Source organism: Antechinus flavipes, chromosome 3 (assembly GCF_016432865.1).
Source record: "Antechinus flavipes isolate AdamAnt ecotype Samford, QLD, Australia chromosome 3, AdamAnt_v2, whole genome shotgun sequence".
NCBI lineage: Eukaryota > Metazoa > Chordata > Mammalia > Dasyuromorphia > Dasyuridae > Antechinus > Antechinus flavipes.
This window is the reverse complement of record NC_067400.1, coordinates 576,020,616-576,045,534: the sequence shown is the minus strand read 5'-3', so window position 1 is coordinate 576,045,534 and position 24,919 is coordinate 576,020,616. Positions and strand designations below refer to the sequence as shown.

General features: G+C 41.4%; 1 protein-coding gene and 1 long non-coding RNA gene across 3 annotated transcripts in view; one reads left to right on the top strand and one right to left on the bottom strand.

Annotated features, from left to right (window-relative positions):
• Nucleotides 1-24,919, bottom strand: part of EYA3 (EYA transcriptional coactivator and phosphatase 3) — a 102,828-nt gene that overhangs the window by 4,552 nt on the left and 73,357 nt on the right. For both annotated transcript variants that reach the window (XM_051988050.1, XM_051988051.1), the window contains 9 exons: nucleotides 23,213-23,399; nucleotides 20,457-20,593; nucleotides 19,220-19,303; nucleotides 14,724-14,813; nucleotides 13,609-13,667; nucleotides 11,963-12,123; nucleotides 8,201-8,315; nucleotides 6,674-6,795; nucleotides 494-594 (listed from right to left, as the gene is read on the bottom strand). In XM_051988050.1, the coding sequence (XP_051844010.1) occupies nucleotides 494-594; nucleotides 6,674-6,795; nucleotides 8,201-8,315; nucleotides 11,963-12,123; nucleotides 13,609-13,667; nucleotides 14,724-14,813; nucleotides 19,220-19,303; nucleotides 20,457-20,593; nucleotides 23,213-23,399 (1,056 nt within the window). The remainder of the gene's footprint in view (nucleotides 1-493; nucleotides 595-6,673; nucleotides 6,796-8,200; nucleotides 8,316-11,962; nucleotides 12,124-13,608; nucleotides 13,668-14,723; nucleotides 14,814-19,219; nucleotides 19,304-20,456; nucleotides 20,594-23,212; nucleotides 23,400-24,919) is intronic.
• LOC127555615 (uncharacterized) lies at nucleotides 12,133-17,957 on the top strand. The gene is made up of 2 exons (XR_007952247.1): nucleotides 12,133-13,507; nucleotides 17,216-17,957. It is a non-coding gene; the product is annotated as an uncharacterized LOC127555615 (long non-coding RNA).

Sequence of the window (24,919 nt, the reverse complement as noted above, 5' to 3'; positions counted from 1 at the left end):
GGGGTTAACTGCACACAGCCCCAGCATGTCCCCAGGGGCTGAAGGGCTGGGGAAGCAGGGACAAAGATGGCAGATGGAGAGGGGACAAGGATGGGGAAAAGAAGAGAAGCTGTCATTCACTTTCTGTGGTTTAATCCCAGCCTCCTTTTCATGGGACACCAGAAAGAGCAGGAGGATCCTCCTTTGGCAGAGAAGGGCAGAGAGGTCTGGAGGGGATTCTGCCCTGAGTATGTGGCTGGCAGGTATAAGGGGCAAGGGTGCCTCTCAGCTTTACCTGACTTGGGGAGCAAGGGGGAAGAAGAAAGGCAGAGGGGAACCAGAGAGGGCCTCCCTTACCTGTTAAGTCACAGGGCCTCAGAACAGCCTGGGAGTGTGCCCCAAAGTACGCCTGCCCCGCTGTGGTCAGAGGGGTCGAAGGGGCTGCCGGGCTCTCCTCCCACCCCACTGGCTCACGTATCCCTGTGAGAGAAGGTGCTTATCCCCCTAAAGTTACCTGTTTGGCCGCAATTTCCTCATCCCGCCCATCTCCGATCACTACGTAGGTAACTTTCTTGCCAAATCGAGACACAATTCTCTCAAAGCAGCTCTCCTTCCCTGATGAGGAAAAGGACAGTTTGGGGTGTGACTTCTGCTTCTGATTTCTGTGGCCGAGAGAGGGCTTTGGCAACCCCACTGAGCCAAACTTCCCCTAGGGCTTCCTCTTGGAAGCTCTTGCCTCATTCCTCCCCATGGTTTCTACCCCCATGCTCAGGACCCAGGGCTGCTGGGGCTCCGTGGTAGGCAACTTAATGGGTGTCTCTGTTATGCTCTTGGTGGGGGCTGGCTTTGGGTCTAAGCTGACTAGCCGCCACCGGACACGCCCCCCACACCCAGCTTCCCCCATTGTCCTTTGAAGACAGCAGCTCTTCCTTCCATTTCCTGGAGAGAAACAGTTTCTCTGTTTAAGGGTAAGGGGCTGGGTAGGCAGACAGTATGAGGGGCTGCTGAGGGGAGGGAAGATTCTGCCAGTTTGAATCGGCAGGTGTGGTCTGCCTAAGAGGGGAGTGCCATCTCCTGACACTCGTCTCAGCACGGTGCCCTTGCCCCTGTTAGGGAGGTACTGCATTTCCCAATGATGTTGCCTCACTTCCTTATCCTAAGGTGCAAGAGCAGGTGCTGTGTTACCAAAACCCATCCCAGATAATGGAGGCAATTAAGGCAGTTTTCTGGGGATGGAGTGCCTCATCTGCCCATTTCTGGAACACCCTCAGCCTCCTGGAGCCCTCCCGTCTCTCTGAGGCTCAGCCCAAGTGGCCCCTTGGACAGATCTCTAATCTCCTCACCCGTAAGCCACAAGCGGAACTCCCGAGTTTCTGAGCACATACCATATCCCCCACATAGAACGAAAGTCCCAGGAGGCAGGCGTTGTTTGTGTCTTTGACACTGCAGTGGCTAGGCACGGTGCTTCACGCTTTGAGGGAGCTTAATAATAAATGCTCATGGAACTCAATCTGAAAACCTGGCAGTTTGTAGACAAAGACAACCCCCTGCCCCCAACAAGCTGCTGGTCTCCTGCAGTGTCCCTTTCCCCCAGTATCACCAACTGATCTTTGTTTTTATTCTGAAATTTAAAATGTGAGTGTCTGGTTTGCTACGAGAGTGATCCTTTATTCTCTAAATCTAGTGGAAAATAAAGAATAAGATCAAAGAAAATTAGAGTTGGAAGGAACTGGAGAGAAGATCAATAGATGAAACCTCTCATTTTACAGCAGAAGTGGGATCTGAACACAGGGTCCCTGATTCTTGTAATGTTTTTTCTACTACACATATAAATATGAAATAAAAGCAAATTCCTTCTTCCTTTCCTCATCTGCTCTCATCCATCCTTCCCTATCTCCCAGACCTTAGCATCCAATCTATGCTGCATCTGACCTATTCCACTCTAGTCCAAAGGCTCTCATCTGAATTACTCAAAGCCTTTTGGCTGCTCAAACCAATCACCTGGCTCTTAATTGGGCTCATTTATACATTTTTCTATCTCTAAATGTGCTCCTTCCAAAACATCGTTACTTAACAAAAGCTTGTGGAATTTAAGTGACCTGGTCCTTTTTCTGTTCTTGGCCCATTTCCTCACCTGCAAGTGATAGTGGGAAAACTCATCAGCCCTAAGATCAGAAACTGTCAGTTCTACAGCCCTTTTGGCTCTAAAAGCTTATGGTGGAATTATCTTCTATATCCCAACTAACCTGTACGTTAAATTGAACACATTTTTATCCAGCACCTACAACGTACAAAGCCAACAAGAGCCTTCTGCCTTTAAGGATGCTGTGTATGTGTGGAAATAGGGGATGGGAGTGCCTGTTAAAAGTTCAACTTGAGTGCCTTCCAGTTATTTCTCCTGGGTTGAAGAATCTAATATAAATCCAGATATTTAAAAAGGAAGCTACCACACGTACACATACAACTGCTCATTTCGGATCATCCAGAATGCAAGGACCACAATAAACCCTCATGGTCTGCCAAGGAAGCCTCGAAAGGAACCAGAAAAGCTGGACAGGGTTGTAACTCAACTGTGCTCAACTTAAAAGGTCCTCAAATAAGTTTAGGGTTTCACATAGAAGCCTCTTCTGTTCTTTGAGAAAATATTGACATGACTATGTTTGTTGCAGTTAAGTTTGTCATGTTAAAGAAAATCTTATAGTGATGCTACAAATTTGGAATCCAAATCAGAATCTGAACAATCTGTCATCTCAGAAGTTCATCCAGCTCAGTCCACGGCATCCTTGACAAGTGGTTGCCTAATCACCGGCTACATGTAGTCCCTTATGAGGAGCTCAATACCTGATGAGGCCATTCAATGCTATTATAAAGGTTAACACTAACTGGTGCACAAGTAACTCAATGGGAAGTCCCAACTAACTTCCATTTCTCCAAACCTGGTCTCTAAGTCTCTTTCTTTTTCAATTCATCCCCCACATATCTGTTAAAATTATTTGCCCACCCTCATGGCAGCTAGGTGGTGCAGTGGATAGAGCACCAGTCCTGAAGTCAGGAAGACCTGAGTTCAAATTAAATCTCAGATACTTATCACTTCCTAGCTGGGTGACCCTGGGCAAGTCACTTAGCCCCAATTGCCTCAGCAAAAAATACATTAAAAAAATAAATTAAAAAAATCCTCAAAGACAGACTTGAACAAAGCACCTTCTCATTCAAAGACCACTGGTGGCTTGCCCCTGCCTCTAAAAATAAAATGGAGGCTATTAGCCTTGCATGTGAGGACTATCAGTTTGATTAGTTTCAGCTTATTTTCATATCACTTCCTCTGGAACCATTTGTCTTCTACCCACATTGGGCTGACTTGGGGAAACTGAAGAAGGGATGAGCTTGAGAATAAATATAATGAGTTCTTGATCAACACAATGTCCTACCACAACTCCAACAAAGTCACAATGAAACCTGCTATCCATTTCCACAGAGAAAATGGATGGATTCAGGGAGGAAATAAGGAAATGTTTATCTTTCTTTTTCTTGCTTGGGAACATGGATAATGTGAGAATTTGTTTTGTGCATCTCTATATATTTGTAATGGGTATTATTTTTTTCCTTTATCAAAAGGTGGGAAGAGAATCTGAATAAATATATATAAAAAAAAAGTATGTACAAAAAATAACAAAGTATAATGAGTTCTGTTTTTGACATGAGCTTGAGAGATCTCTATGACAGCCAGCTGGAAATGTTCTGTAGGCACTGAACAATAGATCTGAAGCTCACAACAAAGACTAGGGCTAATATTTGGTTATTCAGTCCTTTTTCAGTCATGTCTGACTCTTTGTGACCCTGATAGCGTTTTCTTGGCAAAGACACTGGAGAGGTTTGTCATTTCCTTCTCCAGATCATTTTACAGATTGGGGAACTGAGGTAACAGGGTTAAGTGACATGCCCAGGGTCGCATAGCTGGTAAGTGTGAGAGGTGACATTTGAATTCAGGTCTTCCTGACTCTAGGCCTGGCACTCTATGTAGAATGGAGCCACCTAGTGGCCCCAGAGCTAAATGTACAGACCTGTCAATCTGTATAGAAATGATAACTGAACCCATGGATCTCGCTGAGGTCACCAAGAAACTACACAGATGAAGAGGACCCAGGTCGGCATCTGGGTCGCTATCTGGACGTGAGGCGCTTGGATAATGCAACGAAGGGGCCTGAAAGGGAATGGGCGGTCAGATGAACAGGCAGGATGGTCAGGAGCGCCAAAGGTTAACAAGGAACGATCAGGACTGAGCAAAGACAAGCGCTCCCCAGATGTCACTTAACTGGTATATGCATGTAACGGAATTCAGAGAGACCTGGGAAGACTCGTGTGAGCTGCTGCAGAGCCGAGGAAAGAGCACAACTTAAGGATCACAGCGTTCTAAAGGAAAATGACAAGGTCACACTGGAGAACCCTAATTCAGTGACAAGTCGGAGGATCCGACAGTGGTGATCCATGAGCTCCTTTTCATCTTGGCAGTCAGCTGCCAGTTAAATAAATTTTATTAAATATTTATTAAATTTTACCACATGGCAGGCACTGTGCTAAGCACTGGGGACACAAAGAGAGGCGAAAGACAGTCTCTCCCTTCAAGAAGCTTAAAATCCAGTGGGGGAGATGATAAGCAAACAAATATGAAAAACAAGCTACAAACAGAATAAACAGAAAGTAAGTAATCACACAAAAGCACTAGAATCAGGGTTGGAAAAAGTTTCCTACAGAAGATGGGATGTTTGAAGAAAGGCCGGGAAGACAAGGTGAAGATGAGGAGGGGAAGCAAGGGAGGGAGGGTCTGTTCCTGCCACAGTCAGAAGACCAGCATCACCACATCAAAGAGGCCAACAGACATGGAATGAGGTACATGGTTTTAGATGTTATGACTGTGTTGATTTGTTTGTTTGAATATCCTTAATGGCTACAAGGAAACAATCTATTAGAAGGGAGAATTGGGAGAAGGGGAAAGAAAGCAGTTAATAGGAAGGGACAATAATGTAAATAAAGAAAAGAGTTATCAATTAAGAAATTTTTAAAGGATGCTAATGATTTCTAAGACCATGGAGAAGGGCAATTTTCCAAGAGGATATCTATCTTTCTGTGTTCCTCTCACTTTTCTGACGTTTTTAGGTATTATTTTTTAAAAGTAATTTAAAATGTTAATACTGAAGTATTAACCCTTCACTTTTCACACAAGGAAGCCCCTTGCCTGGAGTCATATGTGTGCTCTAGGTGGAGCTGAAGCCTCCTTTGAGGCTCTCAAGGAGGGTTTAGGCTGGTTCTGCTTGGCCCCTCAGAGCAGAGCCAGTAGCAAGGGCAGGGGTAGGGGTACTTACTACATAGGACAACTTCCTAAGAATGGGAGCTGTCCAGAAGAGGATTGGAAGTTGCCTGCTCCCTGCCATGGAGAGCTACGAGCAGAGGCCGAAAGCCCATTTGTTAAACACCTTCCTAATACTGAGCATTCTTTTTATATTTGGACTAGGTGGCAGCTGAAGTCCCTTTTAATTATCAAACTCTAGGATGCCGACTCCCAGTCAGTGCTGGGAGCAAAATCCAGGGAACACATCTCCGCCAACAACAATATAACGATGTTGAGGGGAAACTTCTAAGAAGTGAAGAAGCCAAGAGTTCCTCCAAGATGTGCTTTCTCAGGATATGCCCCAACTTATCCTTTTGGGAGGTGGAGAAGCTGAACTTGAAGTCAAGACCTGGATTTAGATCTTGGCCACCATTATCTGTTTTGTGACCATGGCCAACATCACTTCATTTGCCTGAGCTCTCTTATTTATTTCCTGATCAGGAAAACAGGTCAGCATTTTACTCACATTTAAATTTACTTATAGTTATTTAACTGTAATCAAAGTACAGAAATACTTTCCAATTCTGAAAATATATAAGCCCAAAACCGAGAAAACGCTGTGTGAAAATACTGTTAACTGGAAAGTGTGATTATTTAAATGCCCTCCATTCTCTGGGACCATGTCGGGCACCCAGATTTGGTATGAAGCCAGCCTGCTACCTCACCAGGTAACAGTGATATAGCCTAAGACTAATGATGATGATATTACTGATGAAAGCAGCAAATACTCAGGGAGTTCTTTAAATTCATTTGATCATTGATGTAAAGACAGAAGGGACCTTGGATGTTGTCTAGTTCACTCTCCTTATTTTACAGACAAGAAAACTTGGACTAGACAGGTTGGGTGCTCTGCCTAAGATCATATAGACAGAAAGTGCAGTGGGCACATCCCCATTGTACTATGTTAAGTACTTTCTATATATTTTCTACTTGAAGTATAGCAATAGCCCTGCAAGAGGGACATTAAGAGCATCAGTAAATTTGTTGAATAGATGTGGAAACAAGGCAAAGGAAAAATGAAGTGCTAGATGTGAGATTCAAAGCTAGGCTTCCCCAGCTCTGAGTTCAAGGTCTGTCTAATACACAATACTGCTTTCTTGTTACATACATAGGCAAGCAGGTTTCCTTAAAATGTCACTAAAAGCAGTGCCTGCCACAGACTGAGATTTTAAAAGAGACACAAAATCAAGCTCTCAGTTGCTGGAGGAAATCTTTCTTTCAAACAGGTTTCTAAGCCCATGTGGGACAAGTTAGGCAACACCTTTGCCAATATCAGGGCAGGGGGAGCACTACAGAAGCACGTGGTACCTATTTTAGTAGCACTGTAGATGTTCTCGATGGGAAACACTTCTCCCAGGCCATACAGGAGGACCTTGGCCAGAGCAGGCACTAGCTGTGTGGTTGTGATCAAGACATTCACACAATTCTTTCTGGAGAAAAGGAGAGAAAGTTCAAATCAAAATTATAATACCCATATGGGCTTCATCACGGGCATAACATAGTGCTTATAATATTTAACTGCAAACAAAGTAAAGAAATACCTTCCAACTTTAAGACTATATAAGCCTAAAGAACGAGAAATGTTTGAAAATACTGTGTTAAATGGAAAGTGTAATTATTTAAACACACCAGACTATAATTCACTTTTAACAAGCTAAAAAAAATTATAGAGCTGGAGAATTATCAGGAATGATTACATATATATTAAGATAATGGCAACATCTATGTCCATAGTGCTTTAAAATTTAAAATGTGCTTTCCTCATGACACCATGAGGTAGGTAACCATTTTTATGTATGAGAAAAGAATCTCTGAGAAGGTAATAGCTTACTAGGATTATAGAATTAGTAAATGGTGAAGCTGGGATTTAAAGTCAGGAGCCTTGATATAAAATCTACTGCTCTTTCCACCATAGCACATAAGACATCTCTTTTTTCTGGTCTTGTATGGAGCACCAAGACAGAGAGCTTACTACCTGTTGCAGTGAGGATGTTCACCCCAATTAATATGGATACCTTTTACTATTTGCTCCTTAATTCTTCTCAGTTACTCTTAATGCAGCAGTTGGGTACAAGGCTGAAGGCCCACTAACATTCCCCAGTTTTATCGCATAAACCCCTGAAGCAATGATACTCCCTTCTGAACCTGGAAAGTTAAGGAAGTGTGTGTACTGGAAAGAGCACTCTGGATAAAAGTGTAGCTCCAATATTTATTTAGTGGGAACCTTAGCAGTTTCATCTGAAAAGTGGGGATAAAAGTATCTTCATCACCCATCTCACAGAGTTACTCTGAGGAAACGCATCAGTAACTAGGAGAAATTACTGACTGAAAGAGTGTTCTGTTTGTTGTGCGAGGAAGTTTGATTGCCCCACAAGACTACAAAATACTTGAAGACAGGGGTCTACAGGGCATGCATACTCCACTGTATCCTCCGAGGTGCCATGGCCAGGCATCAAACATGATTAGTACTTGCTAAATTTAATGGAAAAACAAAAGGTGACTAGTGCACTATGAACATTTTCTTTGACGGGAGATGAATGTTGGGGAAGTGCTCCAACTACCCTCACATTTGATCTGGTTAAACACATTTGATGTGGGTGAACATTGTGGGACAGAGAGTGGGAGAATGAGGCCAAGGAATGAGTGTGGATTCTCACGTCTGGATGAAATATGTGATGGCCCCTACATTTAACAATTCACCAAAACATCAAGATTGATTTCCAGTTCTCTCAGATGTCTCTCTTTTCCCCCTCCCTGTCTGATTGCATAGCCCACCTGGTGAAAGATGGAAGCCTTTGCTTTGAGACCATTAGTTTGTAAAAAATAATTCCATACCTGGACTGAATGAGAAGTAATGACTTTAGTGCTGTTCCCAGCCAGGAATCAGTTAAGACTTCAATTTCTGCTCTTAGTCTCTGAAGTGCTTCCTTCCTCTGGGGACTGAGAAGGCCTTTGAAAAAAACAAAAACAAAAACAGACAAAGCTAATTTGTAGCATCATGTCTTGGCTGGTACCAGGACTCTCTTCAACTCAAAAATGCCAGGAGCCCAAGTTGATGAATACCTGTGTCTCTTTTCTTGGAGCTGCCCATCAGAGGGGAAGCTGAGCACCACATGACACAAAACAGTTTTTGCTTGACTGCCTACATCAGGACACTTCAATTTAGATCTTCAATCTAAGCATTTGACTCAACCCAAGTAACTTATTTTTTTTGATCAGGCTTGTTTCTTTCCAAAAAGACTACAGGCAGTTTATGAATAAGACACAGGCTAGAAGGAAATACATTTAAGCAACAAGATGTTTTCATTATTACAGGATAGGAACACTTGGGAAATACACTGACTTCTCAGATTTGAGGTAGCTTAAGAAAAGAGGGAAATAGGTTGGACTATAGGGGAACTGGGATAGATGGGTTGTTCTCTGTGAAAAAGCACTATACAGCTTATTTTTCTTGGTGCTGCTCAGGAAGGAATTGAAGAAATGGATTCTTGTATGAATGATGATACCCAACGGAGCTCAAAGAGCAGGGCACTAGGGACAAAGACCTAGTTCTGGTCCAAGCTCTGCCATTAACTTGCATGATCTTGGGCAAAGCAATCCCCCCCTTCCTGGGCCTCAGCCTACAGTTGGTGTTTTAGTAATTTGTGTTTCATTTATAATAGTTTTGCTTATTTTAGCTGTAACACTATAAATATTCTATTCTGAAGAATCTGAATATTGCTCCTCTACTTCTAGCAATCTTTCAATTCTTTTTAGTCTACCAAACCTTGCCCTGGGCACCCAGTTCTCCCAAGCTATCCTTGGCCTTTCTTGATGGGTAGGAAGTGGGATCGATCACGCTGTGGGTGGGGAGTTGTATTTTCAAAGGGCTTAGAGATAAAAGAGTAGTATCCCGTCAGAAGAATTAATTTCGGATACTTGCTTGCAAGATATTTTGGGCTTTCCCAGTCTCTTTGAATCATACTAGGTAAGCATCATCACCAAAGTCATTAGGATTACTCGCTACACACTTAGGTCACTGCTGAACTCTCCCTCCTCTGTGATTTTCTTCTTTCTTGGCTTTCTGAAACATTGCCCTTCCTTGGTTTTCTCCTCTCATCTATTTGACCTTTATTATCTTTTGTCTGATCAAAATCTCACCCATTATTTATGTGTTTGCTCCAAGTACCAGAGTTTCTCTTTGTAATCTTATCAGCTCCCAAGAATCCAATCATAATCGCCATGTTGATGACTACCAAATCTACAAGTCTTCTCACTCTCTCTCCCACGAATTTTATTCTTGCATCATTAACTGCCTGTGAGGTGTTTTCCCCTCAAGACAATTGGCCAGCTGACCCTCCAGATTAAGCCCCAAACAAAAATGCTGTCCCACACTTGAGCTTCCTGTCCTTTGCACTTATCTATTTATATTGGGGGCACCCACCATTCTGCCAATCACTCAGTTTCATGAACTTGAAGGTAGCCTCGACTCTTTCCTTTTCCTCTTTCCCCAAACATCATCAGCTTTCGAACCCGTCCCCAGCCTGGCCCTTCCTCGGCACCACTAGAGCCGCCACTCTTGCTCAAGGCCTTCTCTGCCTCCTGCTTCCAGACTCCAGGCTGGCTATAGGCCAGACCACATCAGTTTTTTGCTCAATAGTATTTTCAGCAGTTCCTCACTGCCTCAAGGATAAAATTCAGGCTTCTGGACAGTCTGGCTCCACTTTCCCTTTTAGGCTTATCATTTCACATTGCTGCTTTTTCTAGCTTGGTTAAATTGGACTACCAGCCACTCTTGACTCACAGGCTATCTCTTAACTCTGCAAAAGCAGTTTTCTATACTTGGAATGACGTTCTTCCTTACCAGCGCCCCTTAGACTCCATATCTATAAAACTCAGCTCAGGCTCTAGCCCTCCAAAAAGTCTTCTCTCTGATCCCTGCTAGTCTTCCTAAAATCACCTGGCATTTATTCAGCTCATTCTGTGTGTCCCTTGATTGAATGTATGGCCCCTAGCTTTTGGACTTCTCCATTGCTGCTAACTTCAGTCCCTCTTCCCATCCCTTTCTCTTTTTTAGTTTCCTTTTGTATGATGTTTTTCCCTACTAAATAGTAAACTTCGAGTAGAAACTGTCTCTTTTTTTCTTTTAAACTTGCATTTGTATCTAGTATTTGGCATAGTGCCTGGCCCATAGTAGAACTTGATGAATATTTATTGACTAAGTTGGATTGTTTCATTTTTGTCTTTAAGTGTGTAATGCCTAGATCAATGTCTGTATGTGACAGGCAATTAATAAACATTTGTTGAAGTTTCGCTATTCCCTAAAACAAATTGAAAATAAGAGCAGTAGTATGCTTATTATGTGTGGGATCAGAGGTGAATGCAGAACTGTAAGTTTTTTCAATAAATCAGAGGCGTTCAGAGGCCATATTAAAGCTCCATTGAAAAACTGTCTAAAGAAGCAAAATGTACCTTCTAAAGCTGTGTGGATAAAGGAAGCAGAAATTTTTGGAAGGATGAGATGACTGACATCTCTAGTAGTTCCCTATGACCTCCAGGAGCAAATACAAAGTCTTCTGGATGCTATTTCAAGCCCTTCACAATCTGCCTGGTCTGCTTACCCCTCACTCTGCTCCCATGGGATGCTCCCTTTCCTGACCCGGGGCATTTTCTCTGGCTGTTCTACTCCTCCCCATATCTATCACCCTGCTTCCTTCAGGTCTCAGCTAAAATGTGAGATCTTAGTGCCTTATCCTATTCCTGTATTCATCTTTTATGTAGACAGCATTTATACGTCATCCTCTCCTTAGATTGTGAGGCTCCTCAAGGGCGGGCATGGTCTTTTTTCTTTTTCTGTATCCTTAGAGTTTATTAGTACAGTGCCTGGCACACAAAATCTTCCCCAGAACCCAGAATGGTATGCTGACACATTTAAAGAGTGTTAAATAAGTGAATCCAGGCACACACTCATTTTACAAAGAACTGAACTTAAGGAGGAAAGGGATTTGCCCAAAGTCACATAGTGAATTAGCAGAGTCAAGATTCAAACCCAGATCTTCTAACGTGGGACTGGAATTTTGTCCAACAGGCTGTATAGCTCCGTTCATAAAGCATTCTTTTCAAAGGCCAGTTGTGGAATCTGCAGATTTATGTCCAGGAGCTGAAAAGGTTAATTAAAACAGGTGCAGAAAATATCTCTTGGCCTGTTTTAGCTGCTGGTGGACACACTCAGAAAATGAAAACCTTATGGACCAGGGGCCAAAAGCTTCCAAAATTCTACATAGAAATTACCAATATTTCATTTCAGAGATTCTGATAATATTTTGAAGAGAGTCACAAATGTTATTAACATGACAGTCCTAAAAATTCGAAAGAATTTTAAAATTATTTGTGATAGTAAGAAATTCTAGCCACACCAAGAGTTAAAAACAGAGTTTCTAATTCCAGAGGACCTGGTCATATATATCACAAGTGCACAATTAAATAGCTTCTTTTAGGGGGGAAAAAAAGATTCTTTTATAAACAAGAAAAAGATTTTTAGAAGTTATGCTTTTTAAATGGAAAAAAAGGTAAAAATAGACAGGTGAACCAGGAAGTCAGGCTAGCCTGTTCACTCACCACCCACGTTGCTTTTGTGTTTGTCATAGATTTCTCTCACTTTGCGATAGCGGAAAGCCAGCTTCCTCATCCAGTCCACTCCTCCCTGCACACCTACAGCTGAGCCATGACCCGCACTACCTCCTGAGCCGCTGAAACCATCCGTGGAGAAACTGTAGTTGCTGTATCACAGAAAACAAGGAGATTAAAATTCTTTCCTACTGATGTAGGAAACCTGGGCTTTCTAGCCTTTCTTGGCACTGTATTATTAAAGGTTCAATGAATTTTTTCCATGGTCTAAAAAAACAGAATCTGCTCATTAAAACAGACCAATGCACTTGACTTTGATTCCTGGAAAACTTCTGAAACATATTATTAGAGGCATGATCTGGAAAGGGAAGCAGAGATCAACAAGAGCTAGCAGCACTTCATCAGGAACAGGTCATGCCAAAGTAACCAAATTTCCAGTCATAAAAAGTGAATAAATTTAATTTGGAAAAGGAAATTTAAAGCTAGAAAACAATTAGCTTTGGAGGAGGAAACGTTAAAGAGGAAATTCCCTTCTATGAAGAATTATAAGAAAACTAGTAGAAAAAAAAGGCAGAGAACTTTTTGGCAACAAAGGCTGATATAAATAAAATAAAATAAAATATTAAAAAAAAGTAAAAGTGTTATATAAATGTTAACTAAATAAAGCTAATTAGATTATTGCTGGAATTGATCTAGCCCACAACAACTTGTACTTTTGAGTCACCAATTTGTATCTGTACCTAGCCATGACTGTCTGAAAAGTATTGTTACTGGGTAGCTGCCTTTACTATTTTAGGGGAAGGTGGGTAGTGCAGTGAACAGAGCCCTGAACCTGGAATCAGGAAGACCTGAGTTCAAATGTGGCCTCAGACATTTACTGGCTGTGTGATCCTGGTCAAATCACTTAATCTCTGCATGTCTCAGTTTCCTTATCTGTAAAATGGGGATAATAACAGCACCTACTTCCCAGGGTTGTTGTGAGGATTAAATAAAATATTTGTAATTGTGAGGATTAAATAAAATATTTGTAAAGCACTTAGTACTGTGTCTGACACATAGAAGCATTATGTAAATGCTTGTTATTCTTATATAATTCGTATTTTATTATTGTGCAAATCAGAATATAAGAAAGTGATTTTTTTTCCTTTTGAATAAACAATGTAAAGCTAAATGTTAATATAAAAAGCTAAAAATAAATGTAATAGCCAAATAAAGCAGGATTAAATTAAAAAAAAAAAAAAAAACAAAGGCTGATAAACAGTGGAAGAAAGTATCATGAAGTGAGTTGTTTCTTTCTAGAGACCACTGCAAGGAAGGTAGTACACTGAATGACATCACTGTGGCCCAGAACCTGGGTCACAATCTGTGGGATAAAGGTCAGGACTGCAATGTCTGGAGTGACTCAGGATGATCCAGGCTGTCTGAAGCAGTGCTTCCCCATCTTACATCTATTCTTGTTCTTTTCTTCCCAGGGCTCCTGGCACCACCAACATACATGGCAGCCATCAGCCTGAGCAGGGAACTCGGCTGGCTAAGGTCAGATAAGATTATCTTACATGAAAGCATACTTTCTTCTGACTGGGATTTAAAAAAATTGTGATCAAAGACAAGAATCAGAATTGTAGTTTCTTAATTACCTTAAATCCTGTCCATTGTCATCAGATGCCACATCTTCCACATGCACTTGGTCACATTCCTGTTAAAACAAAACACATGGTATTTTAGTCCAGTGGATCAATGCCCCTAGCGGGTGAATGAATTACCAGGAAAGGAACAGAAACAGATCAGCCAAAGTGATCTGTGGCAGTCCATCCAGGATGACAGGCATTCTCTAGCCCTGCAGGCTGCCTCTGTTCTTTAAGGCCCTGCTCCTGCCAGCTCTCTTCCACAGCCTCCCTTGACTTTATAAAGCATCATTTACTTGGAACCTCCCCCTGCCTCCTGCCTCCCCAGCACTGACATATGAATAGTCCCTCCACAGCACAGACCATCACACCTATAGCATCCCTGGCATAGGGCAGAACGTGCTGCAGTCTCTGTGTCCCCCAAGTCATAATCCTTTCCCCTTACTTGGAGCTCTCATAGCAATCTGTATTTCTCCCATGGCCTGAGTAGGCTCTGTTTTGCACTAGAGTTAAGTATATGCTTCACCCCACTAGACAATTATAAGGGGAGGGATTGCCTTTATATTTCTTATAGCACCTAGCACAGAGCTTTGTATATAATAGGCTATTCATAAATGTTTGCTGAACTCAACTGATGAACTGAATAGATCTTTATTTATGACAATTATGATGAAGATAGATGATTTAGGTAAAATGCCTTACAAGTCCTAGTAAATCTAATCCCTGCATCTGATATGTGAAGAAACTCACACTTGAAGAAACTGAGTAAGGTTCTCAGGCTCACATGGCTGGCCAATGGAAAGCTCGAACAAGGACTCTTGATGGTATACCAACATTCTTTCCTATTAGTATGTCATGTTCAGCAACCATTGGGAAGCTGCTCTTCTCATTCACATGATGTCTACTTGTTTAGGTCTTGTACGACCTACCCTCAAGGGCATTTAAAAATGCTTATGTGGGGCAGCTAATCAGAGCAGTGGGTAGAACACCAACCCTGGAAACAGGAGGACCCGAGTTTGAATCCAGCCTATTAATACTTCCTACCTCTTGATCATTTAACTCCAACTACCTTAGTAAAAAAAAAAAAAAAAAAAAAGCTTATGTCATGGTTTAAAGTCCCAACATACCTCCAAGTCATTGAAAAAGAGATGTGTGTCAGCGACCTCAAAAATCATCTCTTCCATAGTTAAACCTGAGCCAATCACAACTCTTGGGTCCTAAAAGACAGGATGAAAATCTGTTTAATTTGGCACCATGGGAAAGAGCTCTGGAATTATATAAATAGCAAATGGAAGCAATGCTGCAATAGTATGTCACTGCAGCTTCCTTACTGAATTATATAAAGTGAATTACATCATAGGAACAAGCTAGGAACTTCAAGAAACAAGTCAAAGTCTGGTTTAAATAAGAACTCTATGAATATATTGATTTATAGAGAAATGAAAGCTATCTTTTCCAGAGCAAGCAGCACAGAAAATAAACCTGAAGAATGACATTAAGGGTTGGATAATAATCTTAGCAACTGATATTTGAGGATATTGATACTGGACTATTAAAACAAAGAATGTCAGTGGATCCAGGGAAAAAGTACTGTCCCACCCCAACTCTCCACCCACCCCTACATCATACTAAACAGGAGCCCAAAGAGCTCAAACCTTAAAAGAGAGAACAGAAATTTCTAACAAGAGTAGAGCATAAAAAGAGCAAGAGGACCATTGGGGCACACAGTGCCTATGTAGCCATTTCATATAAAAGGATCCAGAGAAACAAGAGTCCACTGTATAGACAGTGTTGAAAAATGCACTCTGTAAGCCCTCAGACTCTTTCCATAACTGGATTTGGCTCTCTTTAATAGTTCAGTGCAAGTCAATGATTTCCACAGCACGAGAATATATAAGTTTATGAAGGAAGAAATGCCCATCAGTGCGCTCACAGCTAATGACAAGGCCTGGTTCAAACAGGACATCAGGTTTCAATGTGCTTTCCTAATAAACATCCCATGGTCTAGGTGGTACCAGTATCATCATCCCCATTCTATAGATGATGAATCTGAGGCTCAAAGTGGAGAAGATTATTTACTGACACACTGACTGTCACAGACAACATGAAGAAACCTGTTGTTTTTTGTTTTGTTTTTTTTGTTATGTTATAGTTTTATTTATTTATTTATTTGTTTGTTTGTTTATTTATTTTTAAGTTTTTATTTAATAATTACTTTATATTGACAGAATCCATGCCAGGGTAATTTTTTTTACAACATTATCCCTTGCACTCATTTCTGTTCCGATTTTTCCCCTCCCTCCCTCCACCCCCTCCCCTAGATGGCAAGCAGTTCTATATATGTTGGATATGTTGCAGTATGTCCTAGATACAATATATGTTTGCAGAACCGAACAGTTCTCTTGTTGCACAGGGAGAATTGGATTCAGAAGGTATAAATAACCCGGGAAGAAAAACAAAAATGTAGATAGTTCACATTCGAAGAAACCTGTTGTTAATAAGTTATGCTTATAAACCTGCTAGTTTATAAAATAAATTTCGAGAACTGGAACTCTTTACATTTTCCTAATCTTACAGATTTAAGGGAAGGTCAGAATTTGGAGTCATTACTGACTTGGTAACAGTGGGTGGCTCTAGCCCTCTGGTATATTTTGGAGTGGGATGGACCTTAAGAACTTAAAAGGCTTTGCTAGAGGAGTAGAAGCTCCATCAGCTGAAAAGTCTTCAGGGATAGACTACAGTGGACTACTTGTCTCTTACCAAAAGGCTCAATCTTGCTGAGTTTGGTCAGCCAACTGGTAATAAAATTTTTGGCCCTAACAATTAAGAACTCTAAGAGGATTCAATTTGTGGCAGTGAAAGAATACTCATAGGGATGAAATCACAGACCTTCTGAAAGGTTAAAGTAGCTATTAACACACTGTTTAAGAAAATAGATATATAATAACTTTTTTTAGAGGTTTCAATGAAAACCAGTTAAAAAGAGAAACATTTTGGCTTTAAAAAGGCAAATTTCAATTGCAAGACTTATTGATATGGCATACTTATTTCTTCAATAATATTAGATGAGGCAATACTATAAATACACTATGTCAATATTTAATTTTTAAAAATCTTATCTAATTACAGATAATAATATGGAGAGATGTAAATAGAATAGGGTAGTGGGGCTTTTCCCAGGGTGTTAAATTTTAGAAACTACATATGGTACCATCAGATTAAAACAAATTATCCTAGAAGAATTAACTATTTCAGGAGAGCCCACTTGATCAGGCTCACCTCTACTTTCTCTTCAAGAAACAGGTGCTGAAGAGTGATACAAAGTCTATATTCCATTCTCCAGGGGATTACCCCTATAATGGAACCTTGAGATCCTGGATTAAAGTCTTTTACTAATACTTTTGATTATGTCTCTTGCAAATATAAAAAAGCTAATTACAGCTCTAATAAGGTTAGTGAGAAGATTAATATTGATTCTGTTTATGGTTAATTGCTTTTGTCCTGTAACCACTTAAGTTGTGGTTCTTTACCTCTGAACTTAGTTCAGAATTCAACTATAATGGGTTAAGTTTTAGAAATCCAGTTCTTTTTCTAATCACTGATCTATTCTTGCTTCAAGGAATTCTGCCAGCCTTGGGAGATGTGGCTTGTCATAAGGGAGCTGGGCTTAATATCTTTATACCATCAAGCTATCCTTCAAAGACATTTGGCTTTTCCAAAGCAATTCCAATAGACTTTGGACAGAAAATGCCATCTGCATCCAGAAAAAGAACTAAAAGGACAAAATGTAAATCAACACATGTTATGTTTACTTCTTTTTTTTTTTTTAATCTCTACTATGATTTTTTTCTTTTGCTCTGATTTTTCTCTCACAACATGATTCATAAAGTAATGTGTATGAACAATAAATACATTTACTAGGGGAAAAAAGAGAGAGAATGAAGGACAAACAACAACAAAGATTCAATCAAGAGAGAAACTTACATCATGTCAGCCATATTAATACTATTTTAGATGCACATTTATGAATATGTGTATGTATACATGTATGTGTGTACACACACAAATAAATATATCCTTGCTTAACTGTAACTTGCTTTGGGGAGATGGGGGGGATAAAAGAGAGGGAGAAAGAACAAAACAGAAAATATACAACAGAGACCAAAAGAAAGCAAAGCTGGACAGTCATGAATATAATGTCTTCTGTTATTATATAGGCTTTCTTGAAATGTAAATTTAATGTTACATGTTTTCAAGCATCCCCCCCGATGTTATGCTTGACACAAGACAATGTTTTCTTTTGTTTTTCCTTTTTCTTATTTTGTATTTAATTTTAAATAAATACAATTCTGAAATAAAAAGGACATTTGATTTTCTACTCATAGAAGTTTGGAGCTACTATCTTGCATATGGACTCAAACAATTAATTTTTTCTTAATTACAGGAGAGAGCTTTTGCTAGCCTTTCATTCCCAACTAATTATATTATTATTCCTCATGCCTCAGAGGTCCCTAATCAATCGTGTTGTCCTCAACCCGTGATGTTACCTACTCTGCTCTGCTCTTTGTTTTATGCTCCCCAAAAGCTATAAAAAGGGAACTATCCTTTTACTCAGGGTCTTTAGCTGGAAACTGAGGCAGCTCTTGAGTCATCTTACTCTTAGGTTTTATCCCCTGTGAATAAAATGTTATCCTGTTTAGTCTACCTTTTTTGTTAAATTTTACTTGGAATATTAACTACTTTTTAATCATGGTAATAAGAACTCACATTCATAAAAAACTTCCCAGGTTGCAAAAAACCCTCAGACATCATTTCACATAACTTAACTCTTAAGTAGGCAATGCAACTATAATTATTTGCATATTGGAGATGAGCAAACTTAAGCTCAGAGAGGAAAGCTGCACAGTCAATGTGGACTTGGTGTTTAGAAGATCTGAATTGAACGTCTGCTTTATATGATTTGTAAGTGGTGTGACTCTGGCAAGTCATTTGTCCTTTTTCAGCCTCAGTTTTCTCAACTGTAAAATGGACACAAAAATAACCAGACTTAGACACAGAGTCATGAAGACCAAATGAGATAATGCATGTAAAGCACCACACATATGAAAGAAGCATATAAGTACCAGTTTTTGTTCTTACTAATCACACTATTTAATTAAGATATTCAGAGATGAGTGGAAACTGAATTATTATTTCTGTACTAGATTTCTGAGAGTTCTATTCCCTGCCACATATACCTGCTTGGCAGCTGCTGTTTGACTAAACATTATTTTCAGTCACATCCCGTCTGAAGCTTGGCATTTGCTCCCCAGAACATTCTGAGACATGATTTTAACCCTGGCCTTGGATTTCCATTTTTACAATCAGTGCTATTAAGCCTGTTCAGTTCCTGACTCAAGACAACTTAAAAGGTAACAGGAAACAGTGGGGGAGACAGTGAAAAGGAAACATTCTAGTTTTTAGCTTAAAGTACTGAGCACGCCAAGATGTGAAGTAAATCTGAACTTTAAAGATGCACTAATGAAAAAAAAAAAAATCTAAACTATTGAATCAACTCTTGTCCAGCTGAATATCTCCTTTTTTGGGGAGGGAATAATGCTGAGAAGGAATGGGTTACACTTACCTTTCCATATTTCTGGGCATAGGATCCTGTGAGAAGAGAATGGAAGATGATGATGGTTTCATCCAAGTCCCAGAGAAACACCCGCTGGGCAAAGAAATAAGGAAAAATAAGAGAAGACACATAAGATCACAGTTTGGGGACAGCCAGAATTTTAGACTAAGAAGGGCCCATGGGATTTATTTCGTGGAAATCCTCTCATTTGAGAGATGTGGAAAGCGAGGCCCCAGAGAGTTGAAGTGACTTGTTCAACATCACACAGCAGTTCTGTGGCAACTGGGGACTCCCGGTGAGAGGCAGTGTGGTGCAGTGGAGAGGATTCAAGACTCAGAATCAAGAAGACCTGGGCCTGACTCTGACCTCAGACACTTCCTGGTTGTGTGACACCGGGCAAGTCACTGAACCTCTCAAGGCCTCAGTTTCCTCCTCTGTAAAATGACGGCAGTGGCCCCGGTGGGCTCTGACTCCAGGATGCCTTGCACTCCATCAGGGAGACCCTTCCCTGAAGCATCAACTCTGCAGGACCCGAGCCAGGAGAAGAGAGGCTCTGCACCTGCTGCTTCAGAGCTGAACGCCCACACTGTATTTCTGGAACATTTATCGCCATGGAGTAGGCAAATGAAAACCATATTGACAAAGAGTTAGTAGTCCCTAAGACACTGGCTCAAAACCACCTGCTCTGCTCATGCTGCCTAAAATTCCCCACAGGAAAAGGTGTGGATAAGCACCACAAAGCAGCCTCTGATCAGATGGTCACTGCGCAGAGAAGCCCCTCAAAGATTGAATTCAGGTGAGACTTTGCCTCTTCCCTAAGAAAGCACACATGGCTGTCTCCAAGATTCTATGCCTTCTTCATGAAGCCTTCCTTAATGCTCTTCCTCTCTAGTCAGTACTTTCTTTTCTATCAGAATTCACATGACACTACTTTGCATTTCTCTTACATCCTTATCTAATTGGTTTGTATTCTCTACTCCATGATATTTCATTACCCTGTGAGTTCTACCAGTGCTACTTAAACCCTGTAACTTCCTATCCAGAGCTTAACATTGAACTGTGATATGGACTAGGGTATGCCCCCAGTCTCCAGGCTTTGCTCTGTCTAGCTAAATACTCAAATAGACACAATGAGGACGGACACACGGACACACACACGCAGTCTCTGTCTCTCAGCTCACTATCCAGGTGATGACAGCAAGCAGTGAAGAAAACTAGGGGAGACACAGAGCAGGGGTTTACACACTTCCAGCTCACTGTCTGGGGCCGGCGCAGCGTCGGCTCTTCTCTTGCCCCGGTTCTTGGCTGGCGTGCTTTTTCTCAATTGCTCTTCGGGGTCCTTACTTGGTGTAGCCCGGGACAGAGATGGGCTGGAAGGGTCACCTACAACAGAAACAGAAATGTGAGTATAACCTATTTTCAAAGATGTCAGCAATAGAGTCTGTTCATAAAAAGTCAAGAAAGGTCCCATGAGGAAAGATTACTCTAAGGTGGCTGTGACACTGGCCTTCAGAGAATGGAAAATTAAAACAAGTTTGGGGTGTTGCCATGATGACCAGCCCTTAGCAAAAGTGACTCCAAATGACCCCAGTCAGTGCTGGTAGCATTGAGAATAACGAGCATTTACACATGTCAGACAGAAAGGCAAGTTGGCAGAGCCCTCTGGGAAGCCATCAAGCAGTTCAAAGTAAGACACCAAACCAAAGCAAGCCCCAAACCGCTAAATCCCCTATCTGAGGACCCAAGATGTCTCAGGTCTCCTAATGAAGAACTAGAGAGAAAGCCACTGAATGCGTAAACTGCATTTAGCAATTGTTTTCCATGTGCCATGTACTTGGCTAAATGTTGAGGGACAAATAGATACAAAAGCAGTACAGGCCTCTCCTTCAAGGACGTTATTCTCTAAGAAGGGAAAATGCTATGGTCTATTCAAAAATATAACTACAAACACAGTCTAGTGATTGAAAAGAACTAGCGACAACCTAAACATCCAATGGATGGCAAATGACAAACAAATCACTGTGTTAATTAAATGAAAATAAGAGGCTATGAAGAATAGAAGGATTGTATGAAGTAATGTGAAAGTAAGAAAACAACTAGAACAGAAGATACACTAAGATTATAGAAAAAAACCCCAAACTAAGTTATCTACATCTATACATCAAAGATATCAATAAATGAACAGAGAAAAGAAAGGGATTTTTTAAAAAAAATCTCTAATAAGCTGGTAAGGACTTACTGTATGAAGAAAATTGTTTTTATGTGTAAATAGCTATAAATGCATGTTTATTTAGTCAGCTTCTTTCAAATGCATAAACATAGTTTTAATAACGTATCCACTAATGAAGATAGAAATCTGATACTATCATATATATTATCCTGTGATAAGCAGACAATAGTGAAATGATCAGGATTTGAGTATTAGTGTGATCACCCATTTTGCCCATCACCTCCTTCTTGCTCAGATTCTCCAGGCATATCTTCTGCTTACAGTAGAAAGTCCTGAATCCTGTGTTTGGCATCTAAGACCTTGACAGTCTGGTTCCAAACTACCCCCACAGCTCCCAAACAGCCCAAACAGAGGCCTCTTGCTATGTCCTCGCATCGCTTTAGTGTCACCCCGATGCTCCACCCACTTCTGTTCCTTCAGTTTCCAGTAGCATCTGGTCTCCGAAGAGCTCCCTGGGAGCCCGGCACCACTTCTCAAGTCTCTTTCTACCATGTGCTGTGTCCAGCTCGTGTCCCTATTTTATACCTCTGGCCCCCTTGATGCTCAGTTCAATGCTGACAATATGAAGAACACTAAGTGGTTAGCACAGGAGGCAGTGTGGTATTGAGAGAATAAAGGCCTTGAGTTTAAATCCTATCTTTGTCACTTACTCCCTGGCACCTCTGGGCCTCAGTTTCTGAATCTATAAAATGAGGGACAGGGCCAAATGATATACAAAGTCCTTTCCAGTTCTATGCTATGGTCTTCAGGACAGAAAAATAAAATAAACATTTTACATAGCAGAAATCCTTATCTTTTAATAGAGCTCCTGAACTGAAAGTGATGCTGGAAATCCGATGATGTTGCTGAAGCCTGCCCCTAACATTCCTGAGGTGTGATGGGAAACAGAACCGTCCCTCCAGATAATCATGTCCAAGTTATCTGAAGCATAGACAATCTCAACATTCATTTCCATGAGAGAATAGGAACAAATGCACCTGTCTATGTTCACATAAAAATGCAAAGAAGCTGAAGTTTAAAATCCACACTGAATCAAAGAATTTCCTAACTTACAAGTATATGGCACACAGCAGGAACTCGAGGGCCTGTCGGCCTAAGCCCACATGTAAAAGAGTTCCCTCTAGCACATCCCCCTCCTCTGTGTGGTACCTACCTATCATTTCCCAGGCCACACAGGACACCAATCTGACAGCAGCCTACTGGCCTCCCTGCAGCCACCCCGAGACCGCCCTGCTTCAGCTCTGCCCCTGGAGCTCAACAGAACAAGGCCCTTTAGATACTTGAAGATAGCTACAATGTCCTCCCTAAGCCATCTTCTCCAAAAATTTGGTTTCTGCCAGTTCTACATCATGAAGCTCTAAGAACATTTCTCTCCCAAATATACTAGTTAGATAATGGCACAGACATTCTGTAGAAACACAGAATTGAACAGATGACCAGAGAGCACTCCCACAGATACAGGTTTCCATGACCTTCACACCACAAACAACAAGATCCTGAAGTTCCTTCCAGAAAGTCAGCTAACACAATGAACACAGCAAGGAAGCAGGGAGCCCAAGAACACTTGTTTGCAAAGGATCCAAAAGAGCTGGACCACTGAATCACAATACAGAAGAAAAAGATGATGACATTCCAACGTACCTCTTCCAAGGAAGAAAGCTAACCCATGTATTAGCACTAGATAAATAAAAGCTTCCCATAATTATTAGAAAATAGAAAATTAGAAAAAAAATTTAAAAGCAGTGACCTCAAGTGACACAAGAATTACTCACCAGGAGAAAGTCTCTGTACTGCTGCTGGGGCAGGCGTCATGACACTGGGTTTCTCAGTCTGGTAGGTGGCTGCTGTTAATGTAGGGCTCTCGGTGTCACTGGTTGTCTGGGCTGTGACCCCAAAGCTGGAGCTGGGGTAACATGCCTGGTACTGACTCTGGCCAAGGATGGTGTATGTAGGATAGTCCTGGAGATCAGAAAAGGAAATTAGGAAGGGACGGACAATATTTACTTCAGGATCTCCCGTTTTAAAATGATACTCTTCAGAGGAACCATGAAAGCAGTATCTGAAATGCAGCTTTATTATTGCCAGTTACTGTGTAAATATTCAACCTGGATGCTTTCTACAATTCCACAGACACATCTGTCAGTGTCAAATAAGCAGTTAGGTAGTTAACAGACAAGAAAGCAAACATTTATCGAACTATTAACAACAAAGTACAGGGCAAGGGATGTGGAGCCGGGATATATTCATATATAAGACATAAGCCCCCCTTATCCCCTCCAAGCTGGATCAAACAGAGAAGAAAGTGAATAAGACAGCACATAACAGTAAGGGCCATCAGACGGTATGTGGAAGGGAAAGCATCATGGTAGGCTGGGACAGTCCAGAAAGGCTTCAGAGAGGCAATAAAACTTGAACTGGGCCTTAAGAAACAAGGCCGGTTGGGACAGTCAGAGAGGAAGACATGAGGTAGGATCATCAGCAAACACGCAGGCCCAGAAATGGAGGAGGAACGCTCACTTGGCTCACCTCCAGAAAGTGAGTGGATAAGCCTGCGTTATTTACCAAGGGCCCAGAGGGGGCTGGTCTGTAGGCAGCCTTCAGTGCTTAGGAAGGTCTGGCCTGAGGCTACAAGCAGCAGGAATAAAGGAGAGATACAATGAGAGAAGAGCTTTCAGAACATTCATCTACTGATGAGTGGAAGAATGATCAGCCCACGGGGTTCAGTAACTTCTTGAGGTCCTATCTGCACCAAGGTCTTTTTACATCCCGGCTCAGCAATCTCCCTCTCACATAGGCCATGTTACGGGTTCTCCACTAGGGTGAGGAAGAAGAAGATGAGATGATGATGAAGAGAAAAACAGGGCTGAGAAACCACTGACAAGACCCAGTCTCAGGCCCAGAGAAGTCAGGAATATCTGTGTTTTATGGGAAGGGAGAGAGGCAGAGGCTGGAGTGGGAAACTCTGGATTTGAAATGCTGGCAGCCATGAGATAGGTGGATGTTCCTTTGCCAAGACAGCTCATCTCTTCCTCTGGGCAGGCGTGCTCACTGTCCCTCACAGTCCTCCTCACTTTGCTAAATTCCCGTCTTTTCTGGGAAGCCTGTCCCCAACTCATGATCTCTGAACTGGTTCAGGGGTCTGGATGCTGCACCCCCCATCAGACTGTGAAGTCCTTGGGGCAGGGGCGAGCTGTGACCCTGCTCTGTATCCTCAGTTTTTAGCCCCATGCTGAGCACATGGAATGAGCTTAATAAATGTTGACTGACTGACTGGTAGAAAGGCAACAGGTATGGGACGGGGAAGGGGGTGGCAGTGGGGAGTCCTTCTGTACAAGGGAGAGCTGCAGCTGCAAAAGTGGACAAAGCTTTTCCTTATCTTCTTCCTCTCCTAGGAGGGCCTGCTCCTGCCCACACTATTTTGGCTTTATTTTTCATTCATCCTACATGTAATTATATACATACATATGGTATTCCTTGAT